The sequence below is a fragment of the Prionailurus bengalensis genome, chromosome B1 (assembly GCF_016509475.1).
Source record: "Prionailurus bengalensis isolate Pbe53 chromosome B1, Fcat_Pben_1.1_paternal_pri, whole genome shotgun sequence".
Lineage (NCBI taxonomy): Eukaryota > Metazoa > Chordata > Mammalia > Carnivora > Felidae > Prionailurus > Prionailurus bengalensis.
The window spans coordinates 144,531,457-144,547,126 of NC_057344.1; the positions used below are offsets into that span (position 1 = coordinate 144,531,457).

The 15,670-nt window shown below is 39.5% G+C and overlaps 1 protein-coding gene across 8 annotated transcripts in view; it reads right to left on the reverse strand.

Annotated features, from left to right (window-relative positions):
* ART3 (ADP-ribosyltransferase 3 (inactive)) overlaps window positions 1-15,670 on the reverse strand; it is a 141,509-nt gene that overhangs the window by 25,430 nt on the left and 100,409 nt on the right. For 6 of the 8 annotated variants that reach the window (XM_043572443.1, XM_043572441.1, XM_043572439.1 and 3 more), the window contains exons 1-3: window positions 9,633-9,742; window positions 8,385-8,462; window positions 2,401-3,112 (exon numbers count right to left, since the gene is read on the reverse strand). In XM_043572443.1, the coding sequence (XP_043428378.1) occupies window positions 2,401-3,112; window positions 8,385-8,453 (781 nt within the window). In that variant the 5' untranslated portion in view covers window positions 8,454-8,462; window positions 9,633-9,742. Of the gene's footprint in view, window positions 1-2,400; window positions 3,113-8,384; window positions 8,463-9,632; window positions 9,743-15,670 lie in introns of those variants that run through there. The other 2 variants (XM_043572437.1, XM_043572438.1) reach the window with 1 other exon arrangement.

A 15,670-nucleotide genomic window follows, 5' to 3' on the forward strand; every position in this document is an offset into this window, starting at 1 on the left:
ACCTGGGTATGTCATACCACATTCAGGAATGCCCAAAACTATGGCTTCCCCAAGTATTTATAGTTTATTCACAACCCTCCCAGCTCAGATGCATTTTACCAATCAAGGGCTATGTTTACCCTTACACAGTGTTCCATGTTTACACAGCTGCCATTCAACCTTCAGCAGATTACAGAGAAACAGTGTGAGGAGAAGAGCAACAGGAGGTCATTCCCACAGGATAACGGAGAAAGGGTTTTGTTAATCTTTCACTCACATACACCAAGCCACAACATCATTAAATTTCAGAATGCTGGGGATAAAGAAAACATTCTAAAACCATCCAGAGAAAAGAAATAAGGTCTCATTCAAAGCTTTAGTAATTAGAATGGCTTCATACTTTTTAACGGCAGCACCAGAAACCAGAAGACAATGGAAGAATAACTCCAAAATTCCAAGGAAAATATTTCCAAAACAGAAATAGAAACCTACACAAACTATTACTCAAGCCTATAAGTAGACTTTACAAACATGTAAAGTCTTAAAAATTTCCCTCAATGTCCCTTTTCTCAGAAAACTTTTAGAGAACCCATACCCCTGCCAAACAAAGGAGTAATTCAAGAAAGAGGAGAAAAATCTAAGATATAGAGGACTCCTCACAGGGAAGAAGCAAAAGAAAGTCTCAATAATTGTGAGGAGAGATTTTAGAGATTCAATAGCAGGCCTAAAGAGTATATCACAGAGCAGTTTGATGGGAGAATCCAGAAGGAGTATATTCAAAAAAAAAAAAACAACCCCATAAGAGTGTCTGATATGTCTGATGTATTAAGAAGAGATTTATATTTCAGGGCACCTGGGTGGCTCAGTCAGTTAAGTGTCTGACTTCAGCTCAAGTCATGATCTCATGGTTCATGAGTTTGAGTCCCACATCTGGCTCTGGGGCAGCTCGAAGCCTAGAGCCTGCTTTGGATTCTGTATCTTCCTCTCTCTGCCCCTCCCCTGCTCACACTCTCTCACTCTCTCTCTCTCAAAAATAAACATTAAAAAAAAATTTTTTTTATAACAAAAAAAAGAAGAGATTTATATTTCTAAGGATTTGGGGATGAATTATTGATGGGATATTAAAAACTAAGGATACAAAAAAACTAATAACTCTGGGTAAAAGAGGTATTTAAAAAGGTACCAGTCTTTACTACAGTGGAAGACTGGAAAGGGGACATACACAAACACTGAGGAGGAGGATGGTGGTTATCACATATGTTTGGTTTACTGCTATAACAGCTATTTCAAACTCCCTTCTCTCTTGCCTCCCTACCCTTGAGAGGAAAAGCTAATTACCTTCTTTCCACATTTTTCTTCAAGTTATAAATTACCAAGTAGCTATTCTGGTTAATGATACAGAATCAGAAATCTACTAGCAGTTTCTGGGAAAGCTTTTACTTTCCTTATTAAACAGGCAGATTTAGCTGCCATCCGGATCCCTTCCCTTTCTTTTTTTTTTTTTTTTTTTTTTAACGTTTATTTATTTTTGAGAGAGAGAGAGACAGAGCATGAATGGGCGAGGGTCAGAGAGAGGGAGACACAGAATTGGAAACAGGCTCCAGGCTCCGAGCTGTCAGCACAGAGCCCAACGCGGGGCTCGAACTCACAGACCGTGAGATCATGACCTGAGCCGAAGTCGGCCGCTCAACCGACTGAGCCACCCAGGCGCCCCATCCTTTCTTTTTATCTTGAACATGGATTGAGGCCTACAGCTGCAACAGTCACACTGCAAATATGAATCCATAAACCCAACATGCTAAGATTGGTGGAACAGAATAGAGTCTGAATTACTGATGATGTAACTGATGAGGTCTAAAAATCTAACAATCAAGAGATAACATTCTGAAGCCTGTTATTAAAAACTTTGGCTGAAAAATTAAAAATCGATACCACCGAGGAGTGAAAATTGGGGACAGGGAGTGGTGGGGCAGGGAGCTGCTATTTTTCATTGTAAGCCTTACAAGCAGGATTATGGACCAGGTACTTCTTTGTTAGCAGGACTGTTCTGTGCATTTTGTTTAGCAGTGTCCTTGGCATCTACCCATCAGATACTACTAGTAGCAAGTAGGCATAACCGTGACAATCAAAAAATTCTAGTTATTGCCAAATGACCCAGCAGGGCAAAACTGCCCCTGGTTGAGAACCGGAGCCCTACAGTATTTTATTTCTTTAACCTTCTAGAATGCTAGAAATGTATTCTTTTGATAAAATTACATTTCAGGGAAAAAAAACCTAATTATACGAAAGTAGGTAGACTGAAGACCATCAGCATCATTTCTCTTTTAAAATACCTTAAAGTTTCTTTTCTGACCTTTCCCTGGGGCTAAGAATCCCACTCCTTCCCTTCCAGACAAGCACAGAGAGAACAGAGATACTTACCACCTAGAAATGCACACTCGTAATGGCTGCAGGTCTTGTTTGTGCTTTGAAGGATAAGGTTATTGCTGGTCCCATCCTGTGACACATTAAAAATCTCATTCAGAGGTATTAAAATAATTCTTTCACTTTCTTTATCAAAAAAATTTTCAATGGCAACTCCAAAGCACGTGTGGATGGTTAACAGAATGTGTTGGTCATCAGGAGCTTGAGGCTTGGCTGAATATGCCAGAGTGAAATGGCCCAATCTGGCTTGGTTGAGCCCTCCAAATTTAAATGAGGTGTCCCGGCTTACACTATACACCACATTTTTGTAACTTTCCTCACAAGGTCTTCTCAGCAACTGCAGGGCTTTTGTCAGGTAAAAATGAAAAGCTTTGAACTGGAAGTCATAGACATATTCTTTTCGAGAGAGACCAGCCATCCTCACAGCTTCATTGAACATACGGTAAAAAGCAGTCTGCTCTCGAGCTTCCAAAACATATGCCATCAGTGCTATTCCATGGTTATCTTTAAAACTCATAGGGAGAAAGATCTGCATCTTCCTGGCTTCCCACTTTACTTCTGCATTTTCCCACACAGCCTTCAAGAGTGCATGGCTTGCTTTTTCCTCCTTGAGCAGCTGGGGAACATATTTGACTTCCATTCTGTCAGTGCATTTCAGGTATTCATCATCAAATGCATTTTCTGCCATGTCTAACATTTCAGCCTTCACCTTCAAAGGAAAAGGAAAAGGAAATTAACACCCTTGAAAGAAGATATTTGCCGTATATTATTTTCGCTCATTTACTGTCCCCACCCTCTCATGCCCTGCCTAGAATTTCTCCCTTGCTTAGAAACAACTTTGGACATGACTTTTATGTAGGAAGTATATTCCATTGCTACTTATAACTCTTCTCAGCTGTGACCTATTTGTATTAAATAGTAAATGTGAGCAGTGAGAAGTATGGCAACAATTATGCCTGTAACTCATTCATTTGAACCTTATGATGCAGAGGAAAGAATGAGTGTGAAAGCGAAGAAATGAGTGGCAGTCCTGGTTTTGAACAATATTCTTAGCTAGACTGCCTCAACCCCTTAAGACTGCTAAATGAATCAAACATCACGTGTGAAATACTGTACATGATAAACACATAATTGTAAATATTCCTTCTCCCTTGTCTATGTGGTTGGAGTAGGACTGATTCTGCACCTTTGGCTCCAATGATAAGCAATGATGCAGATTTAAAAACCAGGGCACTCGCAGCGGGGAGGAAAAAAGCTTTCTTCCTCTGTATGCATAAGCTCTAAGGATAATATTGGCTTGGGGCAGTCAATAGTTATCCTTTTAGTTCTATGGAGAATCCTGTTTATAAATAAAGCCAACAAAGGAAGGTTTGCAGAGCTAAAAGGTAGAGAGACAAGGCCCTGATAACATTAATTAAGGACCTGGGTCTAGCTGTACCTGAAGACTTTATTCTACCTCAGTTATAAGTATCAATAAATTCCCTATTTGCTTTAGCTAGTTTGAATAGTGTTTCTGTCATATACAATTGAAAAGGGCCTAATATATCTTTAAATGATACATATAACATAATAAGCAGGGTGGTGAATGTAATTAGCACTAGCCTAGAGCCAGACAGATCTGAGTTCAAATTCCATAAATAGGTCTAGTTGGATATGAGAAAGTTACTCGATATTTCTGAGCTTCAATTATTTCATCTAAAGGAAAAAATATCTTAACTGCAAGACTGTCATGTAAAGAATTAATGACAAAATGAATATATGCAAAGCCCCTACCCAAAATGCCTACCACATACTAAGTCTTCAACAAACTGTGGTTATCTTCATTATTTTATGATAGGAATACATGAACTACTATATGTTCCTCAAGGATTTGTATCACATTTACCTTTTCAATTCCAAGCTTCTAGCATAGCAACTAGCAAAATATTCAAGTGAACTAAATGAAAACCCTGTACTCTGGCCTATAGATCAAAACACAGAATGAGCAAATATGCCCACGGACACCATTTAAGGATATCTACAAACAAAAGGATAATGCCCTTACCATTTTCTCTTTCCACTATCCTATACTTGCAATAGTACATTGGCTACATAAGCTGCAACCTAAGCTGGAGACCTCAGTTGAAACGTTAAAAAGATCCTTAGCCAGGGTCTGTTAAAGCTGCATCCTCCACGTGAATGAGTCTTATAAAGTGTGTGAGTAGTGTGTGTGCATGAAAGTTTGTGGTGGAGTGAGGGGAAAGAGTTAAGGGCAGGGAAGGAGAGGGAAAGGGAGAGAGAGAGGGGGAGGGGGAGGGGGAGGGGGAGAGAGAGAGAGAGAGAAATAATCGATTTAAGAAAGCAAAATAGAAAACCCAGGTTGGCTATTTGCTTCCTAACATCACTCTTCTCTCCCTCACAAACTTCTTGAAAGAAATGTCTACCCTTGTCATCTCCATTTCATTTCCACTCATATCTCAATCCTTCCCAATCTGGCTTATCATTCCCATTCCTCCACCCAAACAGCTCTCATTAAGGAACACCTCTTATATTCTTTTGAAGACCCAACATATCCTACTAGCCATTAAATGCTGGAGTTTCTTAGGGATACTTTTTTTTGTTTAATGTTTATTTATTTTTGAGAGACAGAGAGAGAGCATGAGCAGGGGAGGGGCACAGAGAGAGAGAGAGAGAGAGGGAAACACAGATCGGAAGCAGGCTCCAAGCTTTGAGCTGTCAGCACAGAGCCTGACGTGGGGCTCGAACTCATGAACCATGAGATCATGACCTGAGCCGAAGTCGGATGCTTAACCGACTGAGCCACCCAGGAGCTCCTGGGATACTTATTTTTTAACTCTCAACTCTACTCTTAGGCAATTGTATACATGTCCATAGTTTCAATTATCATCTAAATACCTCTGATCTGTCCTTGTAAGTGCCAAACCTGTATTATCAACTGCCTACTTAGTAATTCCACTTGAATTGCTCAAAGACCATTCAAATGTTAATAGTCTAAGACCAAACTTATAATCTTACTGACTACAACCACCAACAACAACCTGGTCCGTACACAGAACCATCTATTCATTTTTTAGTTTTCCCAGGTATCCTCCTCCCAGTCACCCTCTGGGATCACTCCATCACTAAGACCTAACAAACTTCTCCAGAGTGTTTTCTGTATGCCAATCACGAAGTGTTCATATATATTAATGAACTCATTTAATCTTCATGGCAACCCTGTGAGGTAGGTACTGTTACAGTCCCTTCTTAAGGATGAGGAAAGTAAGACAGATTAACCTGTCTGAAATTGAGATTTGAAGCCAGGAAATCTGGCCCCAGAATCTGTCCTTTTAAACAAAATGTCCTGTTTCCAGTGATAAAAACCACTGACATTGATGCAGCTCTTTCAGAAGACTAATTTTCTCCTTGTAACAACTCTTATGAAAGGATAGACAATTCATAACACCACTTTACAAATGAAGAGACTGTGCTAGCATCAGAAACTGTCTTTATTACCAGCTACAAAATATTCTTCTGGGGAAGTCCTTGAGACCCCTGAACAGGATCCTGGGTCTGTAGGTCAGTTTCCTGATGTGGGAATTTGAGCTACAGGAGATCAAATCACTGCCATCTCCTACCCAAGAAAGGTACTTTTCTCTGCAGCACAGAACGTACCACAAGGTATCTTGGGCACTGATGTCTGATTTATCTTCGAGACTTAACATATTATAAGATAGCACACCATGAAATGACTTCCCACATTCCTCACATCATATCAGAGGCACATCATATCATATCCAGTATGTTCCAGTCTTTTCCGCATGCCTCTAACCAGTCTCCACAGGTTTAATTTTAGACATCCAGTCTTTCTGGCCCAAGGCCACAGTTGATTGTGTGTTCTGTACAGTGAGTGCCTTGAGCAGTGAAAAAGTTCACAAGTGCCACCACCATTCAGGGACAACTGAATGGACATTAAGGGACATGTCCAAAAGGCTACATGAACACACTGATTATATTTTCTTCCTCTGATTCATCCACTGAAACAAAATCCCAAACTAAGGCAATATAATTACCTCAAATTTCCTACAAAAATATTATTAAAAATGTGGAAATGGCCTGAATGTTCACAAAAAGAAATTGGTTAAACAAATTACAGAACATTCACAGAACACACATGAAAATTATGTTACAAAACAATGTTAAAAATGCATAGCAAAACCCCAGGGAGATACCACTTCACATCCATTAGAATGGCCATAATAATGGGGGGGGGGAATTAATGTTGGCAAAGATGTAGAGAAACCGAACCCTCATACATTGCTGGTAGGAATATAAAATAGTGCAGCCACAGTGGAAAACAGTTTGGCAGTTCTCAAATATTAAAACATAAAGTTACCGGGGCGCCTGGGTGGCTCAGTTGGTTAAGCGGCCGACTTTGGCTCAGGTCATAATCTCACGGTCCGTGAGTTTGAGCCCCACGTCAGGCTCTGTGCTGACAGCTCAGAGCCTGAAGCCTGTTTCCGATTCTGTGTCTCCCTCTCTCTGACCCTCCCCCGTTCATGCTCTGTCTCTCTCTGTCTCAAAAATAAATAAACGTTAAAAAAAAATTAAAAAAACAAACAAAAAACCCCATAAAGTTACCATATGACCCAGAAATTTTACTCATAGGTATATATCCAAGAGAACTGGAAACATGTTCACACGAAAGTTCATGAAAATTCAGAGCAGAATTATTCATTCATAAAAGCCAAAAAGTGAGAACCCAAATGTCCATCAATATATAAATGGAGAAACAAAATGTGGCATAATCACACGATGGAATTATTCAGCTCTAAAAAGTAATGAAGTCTAGTATATGCTACAACATGAATGAACCTTGAAAACAATATACTAGGTGAAAGAAGCCCCGCAAAGAGCCAGATACTGCATGATTCCATTCAGGTTAAATTTTCACAATAGGCAAATCCAAAGAAACAGAAAGTAGATTAATGGCTGCCAGCGGATGCTGGGAAGAGGGAATTGGGACTGACTGCTAATAGCTACAGGGCTTCTTTTTGGGGTGATGGGAATGTTCTGTAATGAGATAACGGTGATCATTGTACAACATAGTGAATTTACGAAAACCACCATATATTATGCACTTTAAAAGTGTGCTTTTTTAATGACATGTGACATTTGACATGTGACATTTTTATTCCTCAATTTAAAAAATCATACTGAAGCACAGGCAACAGAATATACAATGATTCCACAGACAAGGGATCAGAATATTAAATTCAAAAATAACATTTTAATAATTTAACATATTTTAAAGAAGAGACTTCAAATCATTAGATATTCAGTAGCGATGTGAAGCAAGCATGGTGGGTAAAGAAATCAAATGAGATATCAGTCTCATATATACATAAAAACATGTTACAGAATGCTTGAAGATTCAACTGCAAAAAATAAAATCATGAAAGTTCTATCAGAAAAAAAGAACACTAGATGTGAGAAAATGGTCATTACGTAGTTCAATAAAATACACATAACCAAACACTGCACTGTCGTCTTATTTGAACCAAATACATATTTTAAGAACATTTAATGACAAAGACATTTGTAGCACAGCAGTAACTTAAAAAGCAAAAAAATAGTATGCACACTGTGAACCCATTTTTCTAAATTACACACACACACACACACACACACACACACACACACACACACACAGAAAAAAACCAAGAAGACTATACACCAACAGATTAAGACTCTTTCCCTCTGAGTAGAGGGACTGTGGATGATTTTCAGTTTCCTCTGTTTGCTTAATTTTAATTTTTTCAACTTTCTACAGTCAGCCTGTATCAAAGTATAAAATGAAAAAATAAAAGCTACTTGTAAAAAACAAGTTTACCTATTCTATCCGCTCTCATTTCCATCATCAACCCACATGGATGCCTCAGGCAACATTATATCAAGAGTTCCCATTCCAATGACCACATACTTCCCATTCCAAACATTACCTGGAAAATGTCCATTAGAATCACCGCTGCCAGCAGCATGGTGACCATATCAAAATGTCCTGTCTTCATTTTTCTCTTCTAAATTAAAAGGGAGAAATTCCAATTTAGTTGTCTTAAAAAAGAGGTTTAGGTATGTACAGCAGGATGACACACTATATATATTTTTACTCGTGGTGAGAGTATCATGATGGTCAGGAAGTGATCATCAATAAGTTTCCAATGGCTGTAAGGGCCATTATAATTTGTCTGGTGGTCTAAGACTCTCATTCTACAGATGAGGAAGCAAAAGCTCCAAGAACTTTAGCAATTTGTTCAAGATTAAATCTATCCATTTCCAGTCATGTTGTCTCTTCTACCATAGTCAGTCACTGGTAGTCATAATTTCTTCCTGTCTCTAAGTTTCTCCTCAGCATACACAAGAAATAATATAAACTAAAAATCACCATTTTAGATTGGTGATCTCCAAGTTCCCAGTTTCCAAAAGGTCTCCAGTAGTTACTGTCCATGCACATCATGCATTCTCTTAACGTCTCTGCAAACCAAGTCACACATATTTGGGTAGGATGGAAGGAATGATGAGCCCAGTAGTGGTACAAACCAGAGAGTTACCAAGGGGTCCTCCTTCCCCCAAATATTTACATTCAAAAGAAGCTCAAGGATAAAACAAGTGTCTTGCATACATTTCTGATGGTGGGAATGAAAATAAGAAAACACTTGGTAAGCAACAATTCTAATAAGATTATACAACTCTATTGGCCATATGCCCAATCCTTGTCCCGATGTTTATGAGACTGAAAAGGGGTAAACAGGAGGGTAAGAGGCCCTCAAGAGCTGAAGCTATCTCACGGCCATTAAATGAGTCAATTAAAGGTCGGTCTACAGTTCCTTCCACATACCTACAACAAAGTTGACATTACTGGAACTGAACCGAGACCTCTATTTTATCCTACCATTCACCATATTCTGGCATCTGCAAATGGGAATGAAAAGCACGGGGGAAAGGAAAGTCTTCCCTTTGGCCCCACATTCCTATTTTTATTCAGGAGCAGCTTCTTTCACTAGAGATACTAACATATACTACCAAAATGTTACTTTTGTGTTAAACTTCACTTTCTAAAAATGATTCCAAATATAATACTTGATAGATAATTGTCATGAGGCAGTACGTGCCAAGCAAGCTCTGAATTAGGGTTTTCTTGAAAATTCTTTACTTCCGTAGTCTGAGTGTAAATAAGTCAAAATGTTTACCTGGCTTTTCTGCCTGTGGAGGAAGTTTAAATGATGCTAGGTCTCAAACTGTTTCCCCACTCTTTCAGTTGTGGTAAGCGTGTCTTCAGGATAGGAGGTTGTTGACAGTGAGAGCTGAGAAGGGAATACTTTTCTTTTTATAAACACCCCCAGCAGTAGCCTGGCAGTGGCACATTACCCCATTTGTGTCCTGCTATTTATATCTGGCCCCCACACTATCCTTTGGAATCACTGCTGTTAACACATGAAATCTCCCAGAGGCTTGTAAAGCCACAGCAATTCCCTCTAACCACACACCATGTTCAGTTCTGAACCCTACTGTAGGCTTCTCAGAGTGTGATCACCTCCCATTCCTAACCCTTTGACTCTGAGATGTCGAACTAAAGCAAGGATTTTACCCTAGCAAGATGGTTCACATAACTAGGGGAACTTGCTGTGTTAATCTCTGGCAATAATGATGACTATCACCATTCACTCACCCAGCTTACTATTTTTCAGATACCGTGCCAGCTGCTGGGATACACAAGCACGTAAAACAAAGTACTAAAAAGTACTCACGATGTGATAAAACACATTAATATGCATACTTAACCAAAATACATGTTAAAAACCTAAGTGAATTTTAGAAAAAGTCTAGTGAGAACACCAAGAAGGGAAGGATTTGGTAATACTTGGAACTGTAGCTCTCATTTGAGTATGGTACACATAGTAAATATATTGACTGTAACACCAAAGAACACTTAGAGTTTATGGACTATAGATAAAAAACTGTGAAATGTCCTAGGAAATTTATGCATATATATAAATCAAAATACATTAAAATAATGTATTGGGATAGTACACTATGTATAATGGCCCCAACCTGGAAACCATCCAAATGGCTAACAACAGTAGAATGGATACATCGTTATATTCATACAATGGTATTTTGTATAGCACTGAAAATGAATAAACTCTAACCATATGTGAGAAATGTGGATAAATCTTAACATTTATGCATTTAAGTGACTGTATGACTTAATTCATACAGAGTAACAAAATCAAGCAAAACACATCTATAGCATTAGAGTCAGAATACGGTTACTCTGAGTAGGAGGTATTAACTTGAAGAGGAACAAGGAGAGCATTTAGGATGCTGGTTTTAGTTCTGGGTGTTGACTATGCTGATATATTCAGTTTGTGAAAATTACTAAGCTATACATTTATGTGTATTTTCCTCTGTACGTATACATGTATACATATATTATTACTCAAGTAAACATTTTAAATAAAGTGCACCCATTTTTACAAAACCCATCTCTAATCTTCAGCCTTCAAAACCTCTAACCTCTTCCCACCCCACTGGCTAAGCAATTTAAGATACAATTTAATACACTGAATGGACTCCCAGCAATAACATCATTAAAGAAAAAAGTTTGGTCAAAAGGAAGAGGGTTTGTACACGTTTCAAGCATTATGTTCACACTGACACTGTTTTAAGTCTCAGGCATGTGAGCCTATGGGAAATGCAGTAGTGGAGTTTTCCTGTCTTTGAAGCTGAAGCCTTCCAGATTCATCTACATATCACACAAAAGACAAAGTTCACCAAAAAGAACATAACAAACACCACAGGAAGTTCAAGGCAGGACTGGCCTTGTTTATGCCCAATACGGTTTTGCTCCACTCCTGTTTTATTCCAGTTATTACCTTTTTAAAATTAAGGTATAATTAACATATGATATATTAGATTTAGGTATAACAACATAATGTTTTGATACTTGTATATATTACAAAATGATAAGTCTAGTTAATATGTTACCATACAGTTATAAATTTTTGTGTATGTGGTAACTTTTAAGCCTTACTCTCTCAACAACTTTCAAATATGCAATACAGTATTACCTACAATCACCATGCTGTAAATTACATCCCTAGGACATTTATTTTATAACTGGAAACTTGCACCTTTGACTCCCTTCACCCATTTCGCCCACCACTCCCAATCCTCAACTCTGGAAACTACCTATCTGTTCTCTGTATCAGGGAGCTTGGTTTTTTTAGTTTTGTTTTGTGGTGGGTTTTTTTTTTTTTTGTTTTTTTAGATTCCACATATAAGTGAGATCATAAGATATTTGCTTTGACTTATTTCACCTAGCATAGTGTCCTCAAGGTCTATCCATGTTCTCACAAATGGCCAGGTTTCATTCTTTTCAATGGCTGATGATATCCCATTTTATTTACATAGGTGTATATATGTATGTGTATGTATACACACACACATTTTCTCTATCCATTCATCTGTTGTTGGACACATAGGTTATTTCCATATCCTGGCTACTGTAAATAATGCTATAATGACATGGGGGTGCCTATGTATCTTTCCAAGTTAGTGTTTTGTTTTCTTCATATAAATATCCAGAAGTAAAATTGCTAGATCATATGGTAGTTCTATTTTCAGTTTTTTGAGGAACTCCATATTGTTTTTCATAGTGGCTGCTCCAATATATACTTACCACCAACAGTACACAGAGATCTCTTTTTTTCACATCCTTTCCAACATTTCATGTTTCTTTTTTTCCCCCCTGTAGCCTGACCCCTTTCTTCTTTCTGACTGTAGCCATTCTAACAAATGTGAGGCAATAGCTCACTGTGGTTTTTACTTGAATTTCCCTGATGATTAGTGACTTTGATGGTCTTTTCATTTACCTGTTGGCCTTCTGTATGTCTCCTTTGGAAAAATGTCTGTTCAGAACCTCTGCTCATTTTTAAAACTGTTTATTTTTTTACTGTTGAGTTGTAGGAGTTTTTTTAAATATATTTTGGATATTAACCCCTTATCACATACATGATTTGCAAATATTCTCTCCCATTTAGTACATTGCCTTTTCATTTTTGTTAATAGTTTCTTTTGCTGTGCAGAAACTTTTTAGTTTGAGGTAGTCCCAATTGTGGACTTTTGCTTTCGTTGCCTTTGCTTTTGGTCTCAAATCCAAAATTTACTGCCAAGATAGATATCAAGGAGCTTATTCCCTAGGTTTTCTTCCAGAGTTTTTATGGTTTATTTTCTTACATTTAAGTCTTTAAACCATTTTGAGTGAATTTTTGTGTATGGTCTAAGAAAGTGGTCCAGTTTCATTCTTTTGCATGTGGCTATCCAGTTTTCCCAACACCATCTATTAAAGATACTGTCCTTTCCCCATTGTATATTCTTGGTGCCTTTATCATAATTTAATTTACCATATATGTAAGCTAATAAGCCTCTCTCACAGAAAGACTTGCCTCTTGCTGTGGTATCCCATGGGGCAGTAGCTATTTAAGAACTCTATCTCTGTAAGGTATAGCCATGACCTAGGGAATGCCACCACCAAACCTAGGTGATGTAGAGGCATCCCCTGGTAGCAAAAATCAGGGCACCAGAGAGTAATGTAAGCTCCTTTATAGAAGATACTGGAAAGCTGGAACAAGGGAGAGAACAAAGAATGCATCTATTGGCCACTGTTCTCTAAGAGCGGTTATGGAGCACACCCCACCCATGTGTGCCAAACCGAAAGCCTGCCCCTCAGTCCAAAGCTCCTGGACAAACAGGTCTTTCTCAGAAACACTAGGTGTGTGTTTCAGTCTGCTATCTCTGCACCTCCCCAGGAGTCCTCACAATGTTCCAGGCACTGTTTGAGATATAGGGGGTAGATCAATGAACAAAATAAACAAACACCTTGCTCTTGTCAAGTTTATATTCTTGTGGCAGAAGGGAGTCAAATAACAAAACAAGCAAATTATATGAGTATGTTAGAATATATTAAGTACTACTGTTTTTTAAAAGTATTACAAGGGAGACTGGGAGTACATGAAGAGTTTACAATTTAAATTCAATGATTAGGGAGGACTCACTGAAAAGGTAATATGTGGGCAAAGATTTGGAGAAGGTATGGCAGTCAGCTACGAAGACTATGGTGGAAGAACATTCAGGCAGAGGAAATACAAAAGGTCAATATGGAACATCAGAATAATAGGTAACCACAGAGTGGTAGGAGATAATAAGGTCACAGAGGTAAGGGGGGGTGGTTGTGGAAAGATCATATAAACCTTTGCAGGCCATTGTAAAAATGCTGGCTTTTATGCTAAATGGAAGGGAGAAAAAGTTTGAGCAGAGGTATGACATGATCTCGCTTATTTTTCAAGAGGCTCACTCTGGCTGTTATGGGGAGAAGAGTCTGTAGGGATGAAGTAGGAAGAGCAGCTTGCAGGTTATTATAATAATGAAAGCAGAGATTACGGTGGTTTGAACCAGGATAGTGATAGTAATGGTAGTCAGAATGTGACTGACTGGGTGCCTTGGAACTGGTGGCCACACTGGTCTGGAGGAGGGGCTGTCTGGTTCTATCAGCGTCAATCCCGCTTCTGTAGATACGCAGGTACCAAGTGCTGAGGGGCGTGGTTTGTTGTAGGTGGGTCCCACCTCCACTGTGGGCCTGCCTACTGTTCCCTGAAGCCCCACTTTGTTGGTGAGGGGGAGAAAAATGGCCATACCCCAGTCTCTCTTCTATGGACCATGTGTCCCAAGCCACTGTGTTCAGGCCATCCTTGCAATGGTTCAGGCGTGAACCAGGTGGTCTGTCCCACTCCAACCACTCCCACGCTTCCCTGGCACTCAGCTGGGATTTAAACCCTGATGTCTTAAAGATTCCTGCTCCATGAGTCCAAAGGATTAGCACAATACTTTGAAATCCATTCACATTGTTGCATTAATCTTTAGTTCTTTTTTTTTTTTTTTTAATTTTTTTTTTCAACGTTTATTTATTTTGGGGACAGAGAGAGACAGAGCATGAACAGGCGAGGGGCAGTGAGAGAGGGAGACACAGAATCGGAAACAGGCTCCAGGCTCTGAGCCATCAGCCCAGAGCCCGACGCGGGGCTCGAACTCACGGACTGCGAGATCGTGACCTGGCTGAAGTCGGACGCTTAACTGACTGCGCCACCCAGGCGCCCCACATTAATCTGTAGTTCTAAAACTGCAGTGATGGCTGCACAATTCTGTGAATATACTCAAAACCATTAAATTGTATATTCTAAACAGATGAGTTGTATGGTATCTGAACTAAATCTCGATAAAGCTGTTTTTTAAAAAGGCATGACTTGTTGATATATGCAACAACAAAGATGAATCTCAAAAGCATTATGCTAAGAAGTCAGTTACCAAACTGACTATATGGTATGACTATATGGTATGACTATATGGTATGACCAGACTATATATGGTATGAAAATATTTAAATGACATTCTAGAAAAGGCAAAACTGTTGTGACAAAAAGATCTGTGGGGGAGATCCAACGAGGCAGAGAAGTAGGTTCCCTTGTCCCTCAAACACAGCAGTATGGAGGCCAAAGGACTTTGAATTCCAAGAGTCCAGGCTGCAGACTGACAAAGATGTCTCCAGGGGCCCATGGGGACAACTTGGCAGGCCATAGCTGTGTGACTGCAGAATGGAAGAGATAAAACATGCCAGGTAGGCACAGATGGGAGGGACCCCTTCTGGGGAGAGACAAAAGGAAGAGAAAGAGAGGCTGGGGAAGCACAGGACTGTATCTGGATGACAGAAAAACCATAGACCAGGACCACGGATCAATCTCTAACTGTGGGGCTTTCTCTGGACTGGGGCCAACTGTCCTGTTCAAGCACCTGGGGAGGAGAGGAGCCCAGGACTAACTAGTTCAGAGGTGCAGTCCATAGTGGGAGAAAGCAATCCCCTCCGTGGAGTGCTGTGGGAAGAAGGTATATAACCATTTGGAGGACAAACACTGCCTGCTCCCACCAGCCAGAGGCCATATATCAGTGGCACGGAGTGGCATTTCCCCGAAACCAGGACTCATGGAGCGGGAATCTGTTAAGACATCAGGGTTTAAATCCCAGCTGAGTGCCAGGGAAGCAAGGAAGTCGTCAGAGCGGGACAGACCACCTGGTTCATGCCTGAAGCATTGCAAGGATGGCCTGAACACAGTGGCTTGGGACACACGGTCCACAGAAGAGAGACTGGGTATGGCCATTTTTCTCCCCCTCACCA